The 22758-nt window shown below is 39.3% G+C and overlaps 1 protein-coding gene across 1 annotated transcript in view; it reads left to right on the top strand.

Annotated features, from left to right (window-relative positions):
• The window catches only part of PDE3B (phosphodiesterase 3B), a 98217-nt gene that overhangs the window by 63633 nt on the left and 11826 nt on the right, over positions 1-22758 (top strand). The window contains exons 2-9 of the mRNA XM_075094717.1: positions 3412-3462; positions 4437-4685; positions 8710-8852; positions 11996-12102; positions 14376-14586; positions 15137-15210; positions 21501-21604; positions 22364-22498. Coding sequence (XP_074950818.1) covers positions 3412-3462; positions 4437-4685; positions 8710-8852; positions 11996-12102; positions 14376-14586; positions 15137-15210; positions 21501-21604; positions 22364-22498 — 1074 coding nt within the window. The remainder of the gene's footprint in view (positions 1-3411; positions 3463-4436; positions 4686-8709; positions 8853-11995; positions 12103-14375; positions 14587-15136; positions 15211-21500; positions 21605-22363; positions 22499-22758) is intronic.

Below are 22758 nucleotides of genomic sequence, written 5' to 3'. Positions count from 1 at the left end.
CAAGTCCCTCCTAGATCAGGTGTTTCTTGTTGGAGGTGAGGAAGAATGTTATGTGCAATGGATTACAAAATCTTAGTATTACAGAGTACAGATCTTTCTGCAACAAGTCTTATGGTTGCAAAATCAAAAATTGCTGAGGCTCTGCCTAAGCCTATTTTGAGGTCTCTTGATCTGTTCCCATTGTCAAAATAAACTGTATCCTTTTTACTCCTGTTGTAATGTTAATCCAACTCTGGGAATACTTTGTAACTTTTGTTGATACCCACAGTAAATAATTAACTCTCTGCCAAACTCTCAACAAAAATAATGACAAAAATCCTGCTTTTTTAGTATTCCAGATTTTACTTGCAAGACCTGGGGTTAGGCTAATTAAACTAAGTCTGGTAGGTAGTGAGAAACAAGGTACAGTTTCCTTTCGGTTAGTTTCTGAACAGAATGGTAAAGAGTAAATTCTTCTTTAAACAGAGAAGTGTTTGTGAAGAAGCAGCATTTTTCAGCTGTTAACCTTCAAAACTGTCACCCCCCCTTGTCCCTCAAACCATTTCAATTCTGCTGAAGATCTGTTTAAGGAGTATGCTGCTGGTTTCTGATCCTTTCTCCCGAAATCGTTTTTGTGGGGTAGGCTTTCTGGATTTGAGTGCCATCTTGTGGTGTGTTGTAAGCATCTAAGAAAAGGTAATAACCCCCCTTTCGCTATTAACCTGTAAGCATTTGATTACTATGGAGATGTACCAAGATGTATTTACCATGGAAAAAATATTCATTGTATAGTGGTCTACATTTTTTCCATTGTGCTTAGTAGAAGAGATTGCTACTTTGTGCCTAAAATTTCCATCAGCTCCTTTTAATTACTTCAATGTGTGGCACATGGAATGAGCCCTGAAAATTTTACAGCTAATGTAGTCTGTGATAGCCTGCTAGTGTGTTAATATACTACACCTGTCTTCTCTCAGGAGATATGACTTCTAATTAATGGTGATATATAGTGAATGAAAAAAAAAAAACAAACCCAACCCTGTTGGCAACGTACAGGTAAACTTAAGTTCTGTTTGTTTCAAAAGTGGTTTAGTTTCTTTGCTGTAAAATTGGTGTCAGTGGAGAAGCTTAGATCTTCTGGTTTCAATGACAACAGAAAATTTTCCATCATAGAATCCAAGCTATGAAATTTTTCATTTAATTAAAATTGTGTATAAAGTGGTACGCTGCCATTTAAAATATCAGACCTTTATTTGCATTAGAATTAAATTTTGCCTGAGCTGTGCACATTATTTTGCCTTGAGTATACTGGGTATTGGACGCAAGATATAACAGTAATACTTTCCATTGAATATTATCTGCCTCTGCAACTTTGAGCCTATTTCTTTACTGTAGCAGAGATAAAGCGAAAAGAGGAAGGTTTTGAACTTTTTTAGTCATATAGTTTGAACCCGCAAGTTATAACAGTACATCTATGTGAGCATGCACGTGTGTACATACATGTATGCAAAAGCTCCCAAAGGCTTAAAGGATGAATAAACGAGGTTGCATCAGTAAAAGTAGTTGTGCAGTTAAAGGTTTGGTACAGGAATGTTTTGGAGTTAGCAAGAGCATAGGTATTTTGTTAAGATCTCATTTACAACAAATAAATAAAACTAGCTAACATACCACATATTTAAAAGAAAAATAAAATGTGTAGAAGAGCTGGGGGAAGGGAAATCTCTTTTGTGTCCCCTAATGGAGGCTGCAAGATTGCAAGCAAGCTGATGCAACTTCGTGGACCATTAGTATCAAAGGTTGCTAATACAACTAACAAAATCCATGTGGACATCTGACCTTTGTTGCTGGTTGAGTCAAAAGTCAATGAAGCAGATTAATGCAGTCTCTGTCCGAGCTTAGGAGGACAGAATGAAACCAAAAGATTTACTTGTGTTTGATGCAGTAAATAAATGTCCATCTGGAAGGAGAAACCTGAGAATGAAGGAAAAAACCAAAGCCCCAACCTCTCCAGATGGACAATTTATTCTAGTTTGTTATGGAAGAAAACCCCTTCATCTTTACAATGATAGTGCTAAAACCAAATGTATCATGCAAAATGGGTATGGCCAGATAACAATGAGGAGATGGTAGCTAGACTAATAACTTAAAAAAAAAAAAAAATTCAAACTCTTCAATTCTTACATCTTGATTTAGATCTGCTTGCTTTACACGGTATGACTTTCTGATATAGCATAACTTACTCCCAGTTGAATTGCATACTTAATGATAGATCTCTTCACTTTTCATAGCAAGTGGATGTCATAATTCCTAATTTTAAATATGGTTTAATTGTATCTCTGTAAAGATAACACAAGAGAAAAAGAGCCTTTAAGTGCTGCCCCAGCCTGGGTACTGCTGACATGTCTGTGTTTCTTTATCGACACTTTCTGCACCTTCTGCTGGACAATTGCCAGCCTGGAACATTGTATTTTCTTCCTGAAAGAGCGGTTAGTCTTAGAGGAACAAACCTATAAAAATAAGTAGAAAAACTTACAGGACTGCAGGATATGACCTACCAAGTGGGGTATTGGCACTTTATTTGTGCTCTGTAGCTACGGAAAAGAAGAAAAAAATGGTTATCTTTATATTTGTTTACTTTGTGAATGCATGTTGTGCAAATGAATTAATTTATTAGAGAATAATTAGAACCTGTCAAGAAGTCACGAGGACTGAACACTTTCGAAGCAAAACAGACATCTGAATTTCATTTCTTGTGTGTTGTTTTTATTTTTTTGTCAGTATAGAAGAAAAATTAAGTGAGTGCCATTGACGTACTTGAAGCTGATGGTATCTTCAGATTATGTTGCTGACGTTCTTCTGTGGGTTTGGTGGGTTTTGTGAAGTTATTCAGAACACGTAGATTTGTAACCATATTCAAGCAAAACCTAACAAAACCTCCTGAAGAAAATGCCTTTAAAATTACAGATTTTTTTAACCTGAGATATTGGGGAGCTTTTTGTCTTTTTTAAAAGAAATTATGTTAATGTGGTGCTTTCTGCGCTGTAGTTACAAAATTGCTACTGTTTGAATGCTTCCAGAAAGAAAAAAGTTATATATTGGAGGTTTTAGGATAGATTTGCTTTTATAAGTTGAGGTGAATAGAAGCAGGAAAGCACTGTCACCACCTAATCCAGTGTACATGTTAAATGATTTATAAACAATCTAGAAATATTGAAATAAGACCATGTAATTATTCTGTCATTAAGATATCTCTGTTCCATGCAATTTCTTCAAACTTTTCTTTTACTGGGGTAGCATTAACTGAGAAAATGGTCTAAGTTACGTATAAAAACACAAAGGGAGAAGCATTTTATATTACATCACATCATCAGGATTTAATCCATTGTTGTTTTTCAGCATTATTGTATCACCTATTACTCTTCTTTTTCTCTACAGATGATACTTTGGGATTGGGATTTAAAGCAATGGTACAAGCCCTATTACCAGGTCAGTGTATTATGAATCTAATTATTCTTTTGGGATATGCGATTGAGTACTCAGTTCATTGTAAACTGACAGATTTCAATTTTTCAGTGGATGTTTTATTTACCTAAGTTGCCCTAGTACATTCTAACTCCGTGTAGCAGAGGCTTGATATTTAGCAGTTCGGAGCAAATGGGCAGGGATCTCCTTTCTGTGGTGTAAATGAGAACAGTCCCAAACCTAAGATGGGAGCAGTTTTTTTGAAATTTCCATTAGCATAAGGTTAGGGAGTGATTCCCCAGCCATGTCACCAAACCCAGGTGTACCAGGTTCTCACCTTTTTTTCTTGACTGCTTGTTTCTCCCCCCCTCTCTCATATCACCAGCTAGTGCTGTTCCTGTTCAGAGAATTATGCCAAATAAAAACTAATCACTTTTTTGACCAAATTGTTAGGATTTGTTTCAGTAGAATCACGGTTAATGAAAGTAATGAAACTGTGGAAATTGCACCTCTGTAAGGGGCTTATAACAGTTTGGCCGTGAAAATTTCTGTTGATATTATTGGAAGAGAGAGAATCACAGAATGGTAGGGGTTGGAAAGGACCTCTGGAGACCATCTTGTCCAACCCCCCTGCTTGAGCAGGCACACCTAGAGCAGGGGGCACAGGAACATGTCGACATGGGTTTTGAATGATTCTGAGACAGAGTAATGAAAAATTGAGATAAAAAATTGGCACCAGACCTTTATTTTTCAACACATAAAAATAAACTGAAAGCTAATGTTGAATTCTGAAGTATTTTTTATTATGTGAAAAAAACCTGCAAAAAATGGAGTCTGAATATGTCTATATGTGTATATTTTCTTTAAAAGAAAAATCCATTGCATTGATTTTTTATTTATTTTTTAAATATGCAATGGATAAGATGCTTGTTTAAAACATAGAATACTGTGAAATGTTTTCACATGTTAATAGTTTGCAACATTTTCATCTATTCTAGAATGCTGGCAGTGGAAACGGAGTTGATCTTCCAGTACTAAATGAGGCTCGGAGCATGCTCACAGAACTCCTGACTGACCCATCCCTTCCACCACACGTGATTTCTTCCCTTCGAAGCATTAATAGTTTGATTGGTGCATTCTCAGGCACGTGCAGGCCAAAGGCTAGTCCATTCACACCATTTCCTGGTTTCTTCCCGTGTCCAGAAATAGAGGATCCTGCTGAAAAAGGAGATCGAAAGCTGCTCAAGGTCATCTGACTTTAATTTTCATTCATGTGTGTTGCAATTTTTGAAGAAATTATCAAGGAAAATTCAACTGGAAAGTGTTCCTGTGTGAATCGTAGCTTCTTTACTGAGTGCATGTGAACTACATTTAAGGTTAAAAGAGAGCAGCTGTGAAAACACATTGAATGAAATGTAGATAGGTACCAAAATGCAAATTGAAGTGGTTGATGTATAGACAGGTAAAAGCGCTGGTCTGCACTCTGAACACATGACTCCTTGAAATAAACACAGGATTAAAAAAAACCAAAACCTAAAAGCAAATCTAAATTGAAGATGTTATATTCTCATGATATGGTACGAACAGGGCTGTTCTTGATTCTCCCACGTTCTTGATCTAACAGTTGCTGTCATTGTGGCTTTTTCATTGGCAATTTTTTTTTCCAAAAAATTTACTCTTCTGATCATCAAACTAGCTATCAGACAGCAGCAAATCAGCTATTTAAAAGCAAAAATATCTCTTCTTTCTGTGCAGCACATAACGCTATTGGACCAGTGTGTAAATCTATTGGCACTTCTCCATTATCTAGGGTAAATAATGAAAGCGAGAGTGTAGTTGCTATATGACATGTTAAGGAATGTGGTAGAAAAACATTCAAATACAGAAACTCAGCTGCAGTGCACCAGAGCTAATAATTCTAGGGTAGCACGGTACTGGCAGCTTGAGGCTGTTTATTGTAGAGGCTGGTCTGGGACATCCCTGCCTTGTAGTTGCTTCCATTTCCAGGCAGTGGGCAGCTTGGCCCAAACTGATCAACTTGTTGGCTTAGTATTTTGGAGCCAGATAAGCTCCCTCAAGCCAGATTCAGCCTGTGAAATGTCCGTAGGGAACCATTGTCAAGACAAATGCTTTTGGGGGAAAGCTCAGTGTCTACAGATTACTCTGTTGAACATCCTGCAGAATCATCACAGTATGAAATTCCTTGGAATGTCACATGGATATCTGCAGAAATCAGTTGGGTAGGGATCATAGTCATTCAGCACGTTTTTCTTTGTGGATTTTTTATTTTAAATGGCTGAGGATTGTTATACCAATGTGAAAAACATAATCTATGTGAATGTGAAAATGTAACTCATTATTTTTAAAATTTCTATATAGCTAGTCAGAATTGTTTGAAATGAAAAATAAGTCATTGTTCAACACTGGTTATAAAGATTATGTGAGATTGAAACATTATGGTTCTTCACAGCTATTATCTTTTCCTCCATCCTAAGAGTAACTCTTCCTTTAAGTTGGCATATTAATTTACCTGGTGGATAAAATAGTGCTTGTCACTATCATTCACTGAAGGTTTGACTTTGGTATATGTTTAGGGGTAAGCCAAAAAGATCTACCCCTATGTATGTTACTGTAAGAAATGAAAAGGTTTCTCTTTGTTTCAAAAGTGAGGCAAGTCAGCACAAACTCCAGATTATGACACACCAAAGAAAATAATAAGAAAGTATTTTTTTAAAAATGGGACCTTCCAGATTATATTGAAAGGTTCCCATTCTCTCTTTCCCTGACTTGGAATATGAAAGGTCTCCTCCATATTTCAAACAAATTGTTTTCTTTGCTGGGATTATGTACATCTCTATTCCTCTTCCCTGACTGGCTTCCAAAGTGCTTTCAGTTATTTTTTTGATTTCTGATGGGGAACTGCCTGTTCTTTTTGGTAGGAAAAAAAGAGAAAACAAGGAAAAGAAAGAAACTGAAACTGGCCTTAGGATAGCAATAACTGGTTATTTACTACTATTACTCTGAATTTCTCGGTAGTCACCATCTTAGAAAGCATAAACTGCCCAGTTGGTGCTATTCACTGATCAGTCTCTTTAAGTTCCTAAGAAAGAAAAAGGAAATCTTAGTTAGACAAAAAACATCTTAGTGCCACTAAGAAACAGAAAGAATTTTCACTTCCATCATGACAGAACTGTCCCCAGGTTTCCTAGTGTATGACACTAAACTGCTTGCCAGGTTGGTTGATTTCTGGTGTTCTCAACAGTCATGATTTTAACAGTTTGCACACTTCAGGCAAGTAAAAGTTGTCTAGGCATGCACTTGAGTATCCACATCCCTTGTCACCTGGCCTTGTCATTGCTTTTAACTGGAAGTCTTTTCATAATAACTTGATGCCTGGCACAGTCTAAATTTTGTTTCCAGAACAGCTTTTCCCCTTTGTATAGTGATTACCAGTGACTTTGCTAGCATACAGTGATCAGAAGCTCCTTAGTCCTTTGCCCATGTTTTGTTTATTCTCTGCTTCTTTATCTAGTAGGGAAAAGTTCTGGAGATTTGTCCTATTCCCAGTATTCCTTTTTTCTTAGAGTAGCCAGGAAGAAGTAATTCAGTGCAGGTGCTGGGGCCTTTTTTCCATATTGTGCTAACATGCACTTGTTTCAGGGAGTGGACCTTTCTCCTCCAATGTTGGGGATTTTTCAGCTGTGCTCCCCATGTAGTAGAGAGCATGAAGGTTAGATCGATGTGGTCCACTGACAGAGAAGTCCACCCTAGCCTGAGAGCGCTACCACTCTATGATAGCACACAGAATACACTCCTCTGGTTCTCTTTCTGGTAGGGCTGGTTAAGGACTGTGGCATGCTACTGTGGTCCATAAGGTGGTCTTATTCTGCCTGTCCAGTTCCACCTTTCTGGCTATGACCACAGCTTTGCAGCAAAGCAGAGTCAGGGTACATTCTATGTCAATGACTCAAAGCAGCCTGATTTTTCAGGGTAAGAGGCTGTATTCTTTTGTGTCAACACTGTTTCATTTTTTTTAAAAATATGTAGTAGCTTTTTTAATTAAGTATGACCTTTGACCACCTGATGAAGCTTCAAATTGCAAAGTCATTATTTGTGCCAGACTTTTGAAGTGGTAGTATCCAAGGGTCACCTGTCCTCACACATAACCCTGCAGACCTTACTCAATACTGCAAATATTGCTATGGATTTTTTGTGTTAAACATTTTTTCCTGGCATTCTTTTTGCTTTGCAAGGTCTGATTACACACAACTGTATTATGCAGAAGAATCATCTCCCTGACACCCCCACCCCCATTGAATGGCCAAATCTAGGGTTGAATTAACAAGTAGATTGTGGACTGAATGCAGTCAGAGAGTAGTTGTTGTTGTTGTTATTTTTTATTATTATTATTATTCCTTTAACATACAACGTATAGGTTATCTATGCAATGGATGCAGATATGCCAGAGCTGGCTTTGCAGTTTCAGTTCAGTGATCCTATCTGTTCTATTGGTTGCTATTTAAACATTAATATAATTTTCCAAGGGTGTTTCAGTTAGGCAGAGCTAATAAATCCTGAGTTATTTCCATACAGGACTGTTTGAGTGCCATTGCCCTGTTTTGCAGAGGGTTTTATGCTCAAGTACAACAGTGATTGCCAGTGTTAGGCCTGCAGTGTGCCTAAACTAACACAGCTTCCAGGCTGGGAGTGGTAGAGGTGCCCAGGAAGCTTGCTGGATTCTGTGGGGCTGGTATGGAAGCAGAGACGGAGCCTTGATGGACCAGAACTGAGCCTGTGCATTGTGCATCACCCTTCCCAAAAGTTCCACAGTGCTCACGCTGTCAATATTTAGCATCTGAATTATCGAAACCTCAGGCTACCCTGAGAGCTGGAGAGCTGACTGCGTAGTTGTATGATTGGGCTGTGTAGAAAAAGAATATGTGATCCTACAGCAACTGACTATCTTTAGATCTCAATTTTTAAAGTTCTGAAGAGTAATTGTTGGACCACATGGATTGCAGAGTACAAGTGTCTTGCCATGTTTTAGTTTGGGGAAAGAAAAAAAGATACACAAAAAAAAATATTCCTAGAATGCAAAGTAATTTGATTGCATCTTTTTTATTTTCTTGAGTGATAAGTCTGAATGTAAGATACCATGCTTACTGTTTGACTATAAAAATTAACAATAAAGATTCTTCACAAACAATAAATAGATTTTTAATGTCTGTTTTTAATTATATATACTTTAACCATGGTTAAATTACTCAACAGGGATTAAATAGCAGGAATAGCTTGCCAACACCACAGCTGAGACGAACTTCAGGAGTTCCTGGCATTCAGTCTATAGAATCAACATCTTCAAGATGGGAACGGAGTAACAGCAAGAGATCTCATCAGGAATGTAACACATTAAGGTAAGCACTTAACCACATTTCAAGGGCAATAATAAATGTAGCCTTTCTAAAGTGTTCATGTCTGTAACGTTGGAACTTGGCAGTGGAAGTATTTAATGTAAAATCTTGTGAATTAAGTCTCCAAATTCTGCCAGCATAAACTGGAAAAATGTTTCAAGTTAATTGTACACTATACCTTGTAACTGATCTCAAGTAGAAATCAGGTCATTCTGAGGTGGAATGGCATGCGCTGTCATAATAAGTAGGTCTGCGTATCAGTTTTAGTAGGAAATGAAAAAAAAGTCAAACATACACGATTGCAAAACAAAAGTTAGGTTAACCTCTAAACCTTTACTGACTTCCTCCTTCTCCTATTTACTTAAAAGATGTATCACTTTCCAACTTCCACATAACCCCAAATTTGTTTTCTAATTAAAAAGATTATATAACTTTCTTGTATTTGGTAGCCACTGTTGTGTATATTGCAACTTTTATTATTCCTGCAGTCATAAAGCAAGCAGTAACGTAGATGAAGAAAGTCACCTCTTCTCTACTTGTTAGCCAGTATGGTGCAAACAAAGGTTTTATTTCCAGAATTAAGATTACACTTTGAGGATTTTTTTCTTTCTGTTTAATGTTGTATCTAAGTGAAACTTCACACATTTAGTTTTATTTAAATGTGTAAACGTGTATGGCTTTGCTCAATATCTTGTAAGAAAAGTACAACAGATGTTTGAAATTGTGTTGCAGCTTAAATCCATAAAAATGTGTCTGGTTTTACTTTCTCTCCCCCCCCCAATATTTGGTGTCTCTTAAGACATTAATAGGTCATAAGGAAAGTATAACAGATGCAGTTTTTTAAAGTTAATATGAGTTATGCTGATAACTCTGATAACTGATAATTACTAGTAGTGGGTAAAAGTTTATATACACGTCCAAGAATTTATTTATCAATATTATACTTAATTTTAAAGTGAACTATTTAAATAATTTGGCCCTTGTCAGGGGCTTTTCCCCCTTGAATAAAATGTGCTTTTCAAGTTTTTCCATAGTAAAACTTAATTGTGGTTTGTGTATAAAATATAATTGAAGATGCCAGTAGTAGCAGCAGCAGTTTAAATCATCATGAAAATACTATCTTTAGTTATCAGTATTTGAAAGAATCTCCCCAGTTATATCCACTGGAAATAACCGGAGACCAGAGAAATGGCTTTAAACTTACAAACTATGGGACTTCCGTTTGAGGCCCAGCAATTCTGGTGCAGACACAGTTTATGTTTACAGAGGCTTTCCTTACACTCCTACTGACCAAAGAACCTACTCAAGCTCACCCAATTAAACATAGCAATACAGAAAACATCCTCACCCATACTCCATCACTTTTAAATTCTCTCTTGTCCCTGATGACTAGCACTTCTGGTTACTTACGTTCCCCTGCCCTACTCCTGTCCACCCCCATACAGCCCTAGAATATGTGTTCCATTTGTGTGGTTTTGTTTCCTGCCCTCCAGAGTTCTTCCTAACACTTGCACTGTCCTTGTCTCCTTGCATCTACCAGTGATCATTCTTACCAAGCCTTTAACCTCTAACAAACACATAATCATCTCAAAATCCCCTATGGGTGTCTACCTTACGGACAAGGTTAGATGAAATAGATGAACTGGCATAGCTGTTCCTACAGCCAAAAGAGGCAGTCCTGCATTCCTAGAGCACTTTGTGCCATTGGCTGTGGATCTCGAGTTGGCCCCTTGAGTGAACAACTGAATGAACAGCAATACAAAGGCAGTTTTTCTTGCTCTGGGGAGCTGATTCAGCCCAATGAATGTTAGACTAGAAGCAAGGAGGAGCAAGCTAAGAGTAAAAAGGGAGAGCAGCAAACTGTTCACTAGAAGGAAAGCTTATTAAGAATAATTATTTTTTTTTACATACAATGACTGCTGTCAACGGAATTCTGGCTCAGTTGAGAAAGATATTACATAGTGGTACAATAAATTAATATTGCTAAAATACTGGATTCAATGTCTTAGAATTTTTTTCTATCCATCTGGACAGTGTTCAAAAACAACCCTTGAGAGCTGCTGTTTTATTTGCATGCAAATTCTTGATTTGATTTCTCATTCAAAAACAAGTTTATGATGAACTGACCTTGCTTAATATATAGTCTTCCTACACTAAATACTCTTGCAGCATTTTTATGTGCTTTAAAAGAATACATGTAAGCTGTGATAGCTAAACAGTGTACAAATAGTGAATAGTTCAATCTATCCCAGTTGTTAACCCAAACACGTTTTAAAGTTGACTAATGTGTCAGCATCAGACTTCAGAAGAGTAAATCTTTGTTTATACTTTAACTCATTTTTTATATTTATAGTTATATATTTAAACAAATGATGGGAGATCAAATGTTATTTCTGTATTTTACTTTTGTTTAAAATCTGATTAAACACGATTAAATCTGGTCTGGTAAATACTGTGTTTTCCCATATTGAAATGAAAGAATTAGTTTTAGATAAACTGCTTTCACTTTACAATACATGTATACAGTTATTTTTAATTGCATATCACGTTTTTGTTTGCTAAAGGGTATACACAATTGGAATTTGGGTGCAATTTCAAGCCTAGAACAGCAGATGGCAGAATTCAACAATCGAGTTTAACAATTTAGCTACTGACATACAATAAGACTGTCAGAAACACCTTTAGGTTTAAGATTATAATAAATTATTAATTAATAAATATGCAGAGTTAATTTTAAAAGCAAGCTGTGTAAGATTGTCGTGTTATTTCCAGAGTAACCAATCTTTTAAATGTTCTCAGATATATTAGAAAATAGCCTGCTTTGTTAAAACATTTAAGAAAAGTAAATACCATGTTAGAAAGTAAAAACCTATGGCATGTGGTCTGAATATACTTATTGTGTCATTTCAGGACTGCATAAAGTTTTCTGTTGCTTTCACCCAGTACCCAGCAGTTTTTATTCCGTATAATTGACATATATTGTCTAGCTGATCTTGAATTTGACTTCTTTCTGGTAGTCTCTTTTTGTTGAATGGTAGTGGACCTGTATCAGAACAGCCTGGCCATTTCATAAGCATTTTATTTAATGAAAATGAAAGACAAGGTAGGAAAGAAAGAAAAAACCATTCTTACCGTTTTATTTTCAGCCAAGGATCTCATTCAAACGGGTCTTTTGGTGTGAACTTGCTGACAATACCAAAACAAAGATCATCATCTGTGACATTGACTCATCATGTAGGTCCCCGACGAGCAGGTAAGATCATACAATTTATATGGCTTAGTGACAGGATGTCAAGGTAATAGTTAGTACATCATGTATTATGATTGGGTTTTTTTCATGTAAATGTAGTACTAAAATAACATCAGCATGTTGCATATATTGAAAAAATATTTTATTCTTATCCTGCTCCTAAGAATACGTAAAATTACAGTCAATATCAACTTTGTAGAAATCTCAGCTATTCATGTACTGCTATGTTGCTGCAAAATGTTACACTGTTTGGTATGGTTGGTACCCGTTGAAAATGGCAATGTTTGCATACATTAATAAGGGACTTTTCTTAGTAATCATGCTTTTTGTAACGGAACAGTGTCACTTAGATGTTTCTAAACACCTGATAGCCATCTGAGATGAATATTTAAACAAACTTTGGAAGGAGTTGGAGTAGATTTTATTCTAATGTTGTCAGTGTAATAATCTAGCAGATACTGTAGCAGTGCTGAAATAATGTGTATATCAGTATTTCAGAGATCATAACTGGTCTGATTGCCCATATTAAGTGAAAACTTCTTTTGACATTTCTGCTTATCGGTTTTAGCATAATTTAAAAATAACAACCTGTGTAATAATTTTGTTTTATAAAGGTTTAAATATGCATGTTGGATTGAGAGAGATTAAGTCACTTTCTTTAAAAAAAAAAAACAAAAAACCAAAATAAAACCCAAAACTCACTGGTTTTTTCTGTATTAGTTACTGATAGTTTTGTTGTTTCCCTTGCACACAAAGAAACATGCAAACTCAGGCCAGATCTGCATGTAAACACATTGTTATACATTCTCAATGGTTCTGTCTTCATAAAAAGCTGAGTGCCTTCTGCACTTTTCTACTCTGAATCTTGTGGAAAATACGGAGAACAATGATATGCAATAAAACCTGCTGAATGTGTACATGTAAAAAGGATGAAATTGAGTAACCAACATTAGAGTATTAATCTGGTTTAGTTCTGGAAGGGAGTTTACAAATTGCTTCTCAGCTTTCCAGATCTTTCTTTGCACAGCAGTGAAGTGACATTTGCTTTCTAAAACTTCTGTCTCTGCACCTAGCAATGTGGACTTTGAAAAATCTTGTCTTTTACTGCAACAAAAAGTAATTATATACTACTATTAGGGTGTGTGAGTCAGGTCAGTGTAGTCTATGACACTGTTGGAAGGTATATAATCTATGCATTCCTTATTTAAGGGCAATACTGTATATTCCCTTAGTAATTTGTTATCAGGCACTGTAGAGTCATAAAACTTATGATGGAGTTTTTGCTTCATAGTTTGCGGCAGAATAAGTGATTCAGCTTCAGGAAAGTCCACAGAATTTTGCTCATGGGCGCTTTATTCTTATTGTTAAATGTATGGCTTTTACAATGGCTGTAGCTTACCGTGGGCACTTGTAGATAACCTGTCTTTTGTATATTTTCACAAGGGAAAGAAATTATGTTTTGGCTTAATGCAAAATTTTATTGTAAATTCACGTTAGGCACTGAGTAGACAAAGTCCAGACTTACCAGCTTGCTTTCCTAGATTTCACAGACAGAAGCAGGAAGTAAACCCTAGCGTACTGTTTGAACAGGAACAGGGACTTTCATGGACCTAAGGAAAATGGAGTTGTTTGCTGTGTGTTTGTTTTTTATCTCTACCCATGAGCAAATTTTAGATATTTTTTTTTTTTCCTTCCAATGGCTTATTAGGCAGATTTAGATAGGTTATCATACCAATTAAGAAAAGGTACATCTTTGTCAAAAAAGGCCAGTGTCTGCCCACTTTAATGCCTTGCTTCAAAAATACAATTACAACGTTTTTGATTTTCACTTTGTTTTTTAAAAAGTCTCAAGCATATTTTTTCTTTATTGGAAAATAAAGAAATATTGTCTAGGTAAGTTATCAATACTAAATTATTTCATCTGGAAAGTTTAAAAAAGCAATCCTGAATCAGAAGGGAATATGAAAAGTTCCAGCTTCTAATGAAATTTTGCCAATGCGAAAAACAAAACCAAGCCTTTGAAAGCCAGATGTTAGGAAACATCACATGGTTTGCCCACTCAGATGTGTGGCAGAGACTGCTGCAAGGTTGTGGATCTCAAAACTTGTAATAGATCTAGCTACTTTATGTGTGTTTAACAGGTGAAATACACACTTTGTTTTGAAAACTTGCACATTCTTTACAATTTATAAAGGTTCTTGTGGTTTGATTTCAGTTTTTCTAAACAGTAATGTTTTTATTATAATCTGAACTGCATGTAATGTTTGTTTTGGAAGGTGCTTCTCCTGGCCTGAGTCCTCTGGGTTCACCTAGTCATGGATCTGTCTCCAGTGGGGCTTTCAGCAGCTGGTCACCTGTAGAATTTCCTGATACTGCTGATTTTCTTACAAAACCAAGCATCAATATACATAAGCCTCCAGGATACACATTTAGTTCTCCAGATTTTCAGCAGCCAGTTAAAACGCCTGTAGGTTATATGTGTAGCAGGTACTGTAAACTCTGTTACATTTTCAGTAACTTCATGTGTGTTGAAAAGAATACCATTAAAATGAAAAAATATAACAAGACATATATATCTACTAGTACTGAAAAAAAGGCATGTGATCTCATAATAATCTGTAACTATATTATCCAGGGGAGACTAAAGAATGCTGTATGTATGCCATCAATTTGAAATGGCTCATCCTTGAAGGCAGGAGTTATTGTACAGTGAAAATATTTTACAGATTTTTAGGAAAGGAAGACTTCCTACCTGGGAATTTAATTCTGTATTTCCGAATACTTTCTAAATAATTAGCTCTACTTTATTAATTCACGAAGGTGAGTCCAGGCGAGCTGATGTTTGATTATTTTCTAAGTACAGACTAAATCTCTATGTGCCAAATTTAGGAGAAAATACTAAGGTCACTTGGTGGGGGAACCTTCAAAAGCATGCCTTATTAAGAAAAGTAGTTTGCAGATATTTTTCAGTACAACACACAGTAGCAAAAGAAGAAAATTACTGAATGTTGTAAATATTTTTCATGTATTCTGTAAGCTGTGGACGTCAGATACTCAAGCCTGTTCCAACACCAGAACCAGAATTTGCGGATTGTAAAGAGAGAAAATCAGGTGGGATTTCCAAATCAACAAATATTTTATATCGACTTGCTTTTTTTAAAAACCAATTAAATTAATTTTTTAATATTTCTAAATGAAAATTTTCCTATACTTTAAGTAACTCGTATGCATATATTTTATTCTAGCTTGTGACTTAGGATAATCAAGATAACCTGAAATACTGCCTGCTTCAGAGTAAGGACTTTATAATAGGCTTCTGCTCTATAGCTTTATAGTTCTGTGCTCCATTTATCACAGAATCACAGGTTGGAAGGGACCTCAGGGATCATCTAGTCCAACCTTTCTAGGAAGAGCACAGTCTAGACAAGATGGCCCAGCACCCTGTCCAGACGACTCTGGAAGACGACCAACGTGGCCGAGTCAACCACAGAATCACAGAATGGTAGGGGTTGGAAGGGACCTCTGGAGACCATCTCATCCAACCCCCCTGCTTGAGCAGGCACACCCAGAGCAGGGGGCACAGGAACGCATCCAGGCGGGTTTTGAATGTCTCCAGGGATGGAGACTCCACAACCTCCCTGGGCAGCCTGTTCCACTGCTCTGGCACCCGCACAGGAAAGGAGTTTTTTCTCATATTGAGATGGAACTTCCTGTGTTCCAGCTTGAGCCCATTGGCCCTTGTCCTGTCGTTGGGCACTATTGAAAAGAGCCTAGTCCCATCATCCTGACACCCACCCTTTAGATATTTATAGGTATTTATGAAATCCCCCCTCAGTCTTCTCCAGGCTAAACAAACCCAAGTGTCTCAGCCTTTCCTCATATGGGAGATGCTCCAGTCCCCTGATCATCTTTATAGCTCTCTGGTGGACTTGCTCAAGGAGTTCCACATCCCTCTTAAACTATGGGGTGCACAACTGGACACAGTACTCCAAATGTGGTCTCACCAGGGCAGAGTAGAGAGGGAGGATAACCCCTCTTGATCTGCTGGCCACATTCCTTTTAATGCATCCCAGGATACTGTTGGCCTTCTTGGCCACAAGGGCACATTGTTGGCTCATGGTCAGCTTGCTGTCCACCAGCACTCCCAGGTCCTTCTCAACAGAGCCGCTTTCCAGTAGATCAGCCCCCAGCCTGTACTGGTGCATGGGGTTGTTCCTCCCCAGGTGCAGGACCTTGCACTTGCTCTTGTTGAATTTCATCAGGTTCCCCTCAGCCCAGCTCTCCAGCTTTCCAGCCTGTCGAGGTCTCGTTGGATGGCAGCACAGCCTTCTGGTGTATCAGCCCCTCCTCCCAGCTTGGTATCATCAGCGAACTTGCTGAGGTTACACTCTGTCCCATCATCATGGTCATTGATGGATATGTTGAACAGGACTGGACCCAGCACAGACCCCTGGGGAACACCACTAGTGACAGGCCTCCACCCAGACTCTGCTTCATTGATCACAACCCTCTGAGTTCTGTGGTTGAGCCAGTTCTCTGTCCACCTCGCTGTCCACTCATCCAGCCCACACTTCCTTAGCTTGCCTGTGATGATGTTATGGGAGACAGTGTTGAATGCCTTACTGAAGTCAAGATAGACAACATGCACTGCCCTCCCTTTATCGACCCAGCCAGTCACGCATCGTAGAACACTATCAGGTTGGTCAAGCATCATCTCCCCTTGGTGAATCCATATTGACTGCTTCTGATGACCACCTTTTCCTCGACATGCGTGGAGATGACCTCCAGGATGTATTGCTCCATCACCTTTCCAGCGATGGAGCTGAGGCTGACTGGCCTATAGTTCCCCAGGTCCTCTTTCTTGCCCTTTTTCAAGATTGGGGTGACATTTGCTGTCCTGCAGTCCTCGGGCATCTCTCCTGTCCTCCACGACCTTTCAAAGATGATGGAGAGTGGCTTAGCAAGAACATCCGCAGGCTTCCTCGGCACTTGCGGGTGCATCTCATCGGGGCCCATGGATTTGCGAGGATCCAGTTTGCCTAGGTGATCTCTGACCCTGTCTTTCTCAACCGATGGCAAGTCTTCCTTTTTCCCAATTTGTCCTCTCTTCTCTGGGGGCTGAGATGCCTGAGGGCCAGCCTTAGCAGTAAAGACCGAGGCAAAGAAGGCATTCAGTAACTCCGCCTTCTCTGCATCCTGCGTTACCAGGGCCCCTTCCTTGTTCAGCAGTGGGCCCACTGTATCCCCAGTCTTCCTTTTACTGCTGATGTATTTAAAGAAGCCCTTGTTATCTTTGACATGCCTTGCCAGATTTAATTCCAGGTGGGCCTTGGCCTTCCTCGTCGCATTTCTGCACACCCTGACAACATTCCTATATTCCTTCCAAATGGCCAGTCCCTTTTTCACATACTGTGAACCTCCTTTTTCCATTTGAGTTTCTCTAGGAGCTCTTTGGTCATCCATGCAGGTCTGCTGGCTCCTCTGCCTGGCTTCTTCTTCCTGGGGATGCACCGATCTTGAGCTCAGAGGAAGTGGTCCTTGAATACTCTCCAGCTCTCTTGGACCCTCCTGCCTTCCAGAACCCTAGCCCATGGGATTCCTCCTAGCAGGTCTTTGAAGAGGCCAAAGTTGGCCCTCTTGAAGTCCAAGGTTGTAACCCAACTCATAGCCCTGCTTCTGCCTCGCAGTATCCTAAACCATCTCCTGGTCACTGCAGCCAAGGCTACCCCCACCTCTCACATCCTCAACCAGCCTTTTCTTGTTTGTTAGGATAAGGTTGAGCAGCACATCTTGCCTCCTTGGCTCCTCCACCACTTGCATCAAAAAGTTGTCCTTGATGCTCTGCAAAAACCTTCTGAATTGTGCATGGCTCGCCGTGTTGCTTTTCCAGCAAATATCAGGGTGGTTGAAGTCCCCCATGAGGACCAGGGCCTGTAATTGTGAAGCTGCTTCCAGCTGTCTGTAGAAGGCTTCATCATCTTCCTCTTCTTGATTACGTTGCCTCTAGCAAACGCCCACAACAGTGTCACCGATATTTGGCTGTCCGTTAATTTTTACCCACAAGCTCTCAACTTGTTCTCCTTCCGGTCCAAGGCAGAGCTCGATACATTCCAGTTGCTCCCTCACATAAAGAGCAACTCCTCCACCTTGCCTTGCTGGTCTGTCTTTCCTGAAAAGCCTGTAGCCATCCATGACCACATTCTAGCCATACAAGCTATCCCACCATGTCTCTGTGATTGCAATGAGATCATGGCCCTGTGACCGCACACAGACCTCTAGTTCCTCCTGTTTATTCCCCATGCTGTGTGCATTGGTGTACAGGCATTTCAAGAAGGTGCTTGAGTACACAAGTTTCCCCGGAGGGGTGTACAAGGACCCACTACAGCTATGCAAATGTTTGAGGTGGTTGGTCTCCTGGGGTGTCCCACTTCCCTGGGGAGATTATTCCAATGGTTGACTGTCCTCACTGTGAAAGATTTTCCTCTTGTGTCCAATTGGAATCTCCCCAAGAGCAACTTGTTTCCATTCCCCCTTGTCCTCTCCATGTGACTCCTTGTAAAAAGGGAGTCTCCATCTTCTTTGTAGCTACTCCTTAAGTACTGGCACATTGTAATGAGATCTCCTCTAAGCCTCCTTTTCTCAAGGCTGAACAAACCCAGTTCTCCCAGCCTATCCTCATATGGCAGGCTTCACAATCCTTTGATCATCTTGGTGGCTCTTCTCTGGACCCTTCCAGCCTGTCCACATCCTTTTCGTATAGTGAGGTCCAGAACTGTACACAGTACTCCAGGTGTGGCCTGACAAGTGCTGAGTAGAGTGGGATAATGATTTCTTTATCTCTGCTGGCGATGCCGTTTTTGATGCAACCCAGCATCCTGTTGGCCTTCTTGGCTGCAGCAGCACACTGTTAGCTCATATCGAGCTTTCTGTCCACCAGGACCCCCAGGTCCCTTTCCACAGAGCTGCTCTCCAGCCAGGTGGATCCCAGTCTCTGCTGCGCTCCCAGATTATGTTTTCCCATGTGCAAGACCTTACACTTGTCCTTGTTGAACTTCATAAGGTTCTTGTTGGCCCACTCTTCCAGCCTATCCAGATCTCCCTGCAGAGCAGCTCTCCCTTCTGGAGTGCCTACTTCCCCACTCAACTTGGTGTCATCAGCGAGCTTCATCAGGTAACACTTGATCCCATTATCCAGATCCCTTATAAAGACGTTGGGCCCAGTGTTGATCCCTGGGGGATTCCACTTGTGACAGGTTGCCACTTGGAAAAGGAGCTATTTACCACCACCCTTTGGGTGCGGCCTGTCAGCCAGTTCCCCACCCACTGCACAGACCACTTGTCTAGGTCATAACGCATTAATTTCTCCAGGAGGAGGCCGTGGGGAACCGTATCAAAGGCCTTGGAGAAGTCCAGGTAGACAATGTCCACTGCCCACCCCATGTCAACCAGGCAAGTCACTTTGTCGTAGAAGGCCACCAGGTTTGTCAAGCACGATCTGCCTTTAGGGAAGCCATGTTGGCTTTTCCCAATCACGTGCTTCATTTGACTTGTGATGGCCCCCAGGAGGATTCATTCCATAACTTTCCCAGGGATTGAATTAAGGCTGATGGGCCTATAATGACCTGGATCCTCCCTCAAGCCTTTCTTGTAGACAGGGGTAATATTTGCCTTCCTCCAGTCCTCTGGGACATCCCCTGTTCTCCATGACTTCTCAAAGTTTATGGAGAGTGGCCTTGCAATGATGTCAGCCAGCTCTCTCAACACCCTCGCGTGGATGGCGTCAGGGCCCATTGCTTTGTAGGGGTCAAGCTCCTGTAGTAATTCATGTACTAACTCTTCCTTCACTGATGGTGGGTCGGTGTTAGGATCAACCGGCAATTTTGTTCCCAAAGCCTGGAACCCAACAGTGTTGGTAAAGACAGAGGTGAAGAAAGTGTTGAGGACCTCTGCCTTTTCAGTGTCATTGGTGATTGACTCTCTTTTTCTGTTTAACAGTGGGCCTGTGTTTTCCTTCTTTTTCTGCTTACCTGAAGAAACCTTTCTTGTTACTTTTGACATCTACAGCCAGTTTCAATTCGAGCTGGGCTTATGCTTTTCTAACTTCATCTCTGCACACTCTGGCAGTGCTCTTGTAGCTCTCAGCGGATAATCCTCCACTTCTCCATCTCTGGTATGTTTCCCTTTTGGATTTGAGTAGACCCAGGAGGTCATGGTTGAGCCAAGGGGGCCTCTTGCTCCGCTTACTTCCCTTTCCTTTGTAGGGGATAAACTGGCTTTGTGCTTCCAGTAGAGAGTTCTTTAAGAACTCCCAGCACTCACTGGCTCCTTTGTCTTCCATGGAAGCTTCCAATCGAACCCCTCCCAACTGAGCCCTGAGTGAGCTGAAGTTTGCTCTTCTAAAATCCAGAACCCTTGCGTTAGAGCTGACCTTCAGCACACTCAGCAGGATCCCGAACTCCACAGTATTGTGGTCACTGCAGCCAAGGCTATCACTAACCGAGATATTACAAAGCAGGCTTTCTCAGTTTGTGAATAGCAAGTCCAGCAGTGCCTCATTCCTGGTTGGCGCATCTAACATTTGTATTGGAAAGCAGTCCTCTGTGCATTCCAGGAACTTGGTGGATGACATGCAAGCTGCTGTGTTGTTCTTCCAGCAGGAGTCTGGGTAGTTGAAGTCACCCATAAAGACCAGGTTCTGTTGGCCAGAAGCTTGCTTTAGTGCCCCAAATATTGCTTCAGTGGTTTCATCATCATGGTTAGGAGGTTGACAGCAGATGCCCACTGTGAGGTCCTGCTTGGAGATGACCCCTTTGACTTTAACCCAGAGGCATTTGATAGAGCAGTTGCAATCACCATAGTTGACTTCAATACATTCAAGGTTTTCCTTAATGTAGAGTGCAACTCCTCCACCTCTTCTACCCTGCCTGTCCTTACGAAAGAGCCTGTAACCGTCCGTTGCAATCCCCCAGTCATTTGAGTTGTCCCACCATGTTTCAGTTACTCCTATGGTGTCATACCCTTCTGAGTGGGCACGGAGCTCCAGTTCCTCCTGTTCGTTACCTAGACTGCGTGCGTTTGTATACATACACTTGAGGTGATTACTCTTCTGTTTCACTACTTGGGACACAGCTAAGGATCAAACAGGTTCTCTGCTAAACTAATCACTGAACCAATTTTTTCAAGTAAAAAGTTATGCTTCTAGCTTTTCTCAATCTTCACATAGGTTTTGTCTAATAAATTTTGTTCTTAACTTTTTTGTTGTTAGTCTTAAAAATGGTTTTGAAACAAGCTGTTACTTATATTTCTGTGAAGAATCTATATGATCAGTTCAAGAATTATTAGACAGTAGTAATTTGCAAATGAATTATTGATATAGTATTTATGTATGTATTTTCTTTAAGGTGAAATTGGAAGTGCTAGTGTTTCAAAAGAATCTTTCCACTGTACAGAGAAGACAAACGATGAAAGGAAGGGAATGGTCGATCAAACACAAAATAATCTGCTTGTAAGCATGTAACTGCAAAAAAACTTGCAATAACTTTTATTAGTACAGTATTCCTTTATCATTTCTAACATGCGGTAAAGAGGTCTTTGCATTGCTAAGAATTGCAATTTCTGAAGGTGCATCACTGGAATTTAAATTTTCATTTAACAATTGTGTATTTCCAGCTTGCATAAATTTCAGTAGCAAATGACAAGAAAGATGGTGATTGTATTAATTTCATGTTGATAAAAATTAATCTGTGTAGATTTAATATTGATAGTATGCTCAAACATTGACTAGTATTTTCTCTCGGAAGTTTATGAAAGATTTGGCAGTTTCAGTGAGACGAATGTTCATACAGTGCAGTATATTGGAAGTGCAGGAAGACAACTAGTTTAAGCTTTACTAACGTTTTGGGTTTACATATCAATTTTTTTAAAGCTCATTCGATTAATGAACTGTTGAAGCTTAGTAAATGTTTTGTTAGCCTATGCATATTTTTTGCTTTGTTTTATTAATCTCGTTTAAAAAGAAACAAGAACGAAAATTTAGCTCCATCTCAGAAAGCCCTAGAATCTGCTGCCCCAAAACATGAAAAGTCAAACCTTTCACTGTGCTATTTGTACTATTGATTTATGATTTTCTCATAGCTGTAGTTACAGCACCATTCAATAAGTTCAATAATGATTTATCATTTTCTTGGCTTTTTTTCCAATACAACTGACAAATTAGTTTTCGTTGTTATGTAAAGAGATGATAAAGTATCTTACTCTCATACAGGTGGAACAGAGTCCTACATTAGAAACAATGTTATTAGACCATGATTCACTAATGGAGAAGATGAACAATTGGAACTTCCCAATTTTTGACCTTGTACAAGAAATGGGAGACCAGTCTGGGAGGATCCTTAGCCAGGTTTGTTGTATTTTATTATATGAGGGAGGGTGTGGAAAGCTGTCACACTTACCTGTTTTATTTAAACCATGAAGAAGTTTTGCATTCAACATATAAATGAATGCTAACTTTAAAAGTAGAAATATCGTTTCTTGTGTGCTCCATCTCATTGTAAAAATAAAAAGTGATTTATTTATAGACAACTTGCTCCAAATGTTCTGAATTTTATTCTCAATATAAAAATAGGTTAGATTCACACTTACTAGGTTTTGTAGTTATTT

This window comes from Phalacrocorax aristotelis, chromosome 5, assembly GCF_949628215.1.
Source record: "Phalacrocorax aristotelis chromosome 5, bGulAri2.1, whole genome shotgun sequence".
In the NCBI taxonomy this organism is placed as follows: Eukaryota; Metazoa; Chordata; class Aves; order Suliformes; family Phalacrocoracidae; genus Phalacrocorax; species Phalacrocorax aristotelis.
Note: the sequence above shows the minus strand (reverse complement) of the source record. Positions and strands in the feature narration are given on the sequence as shown.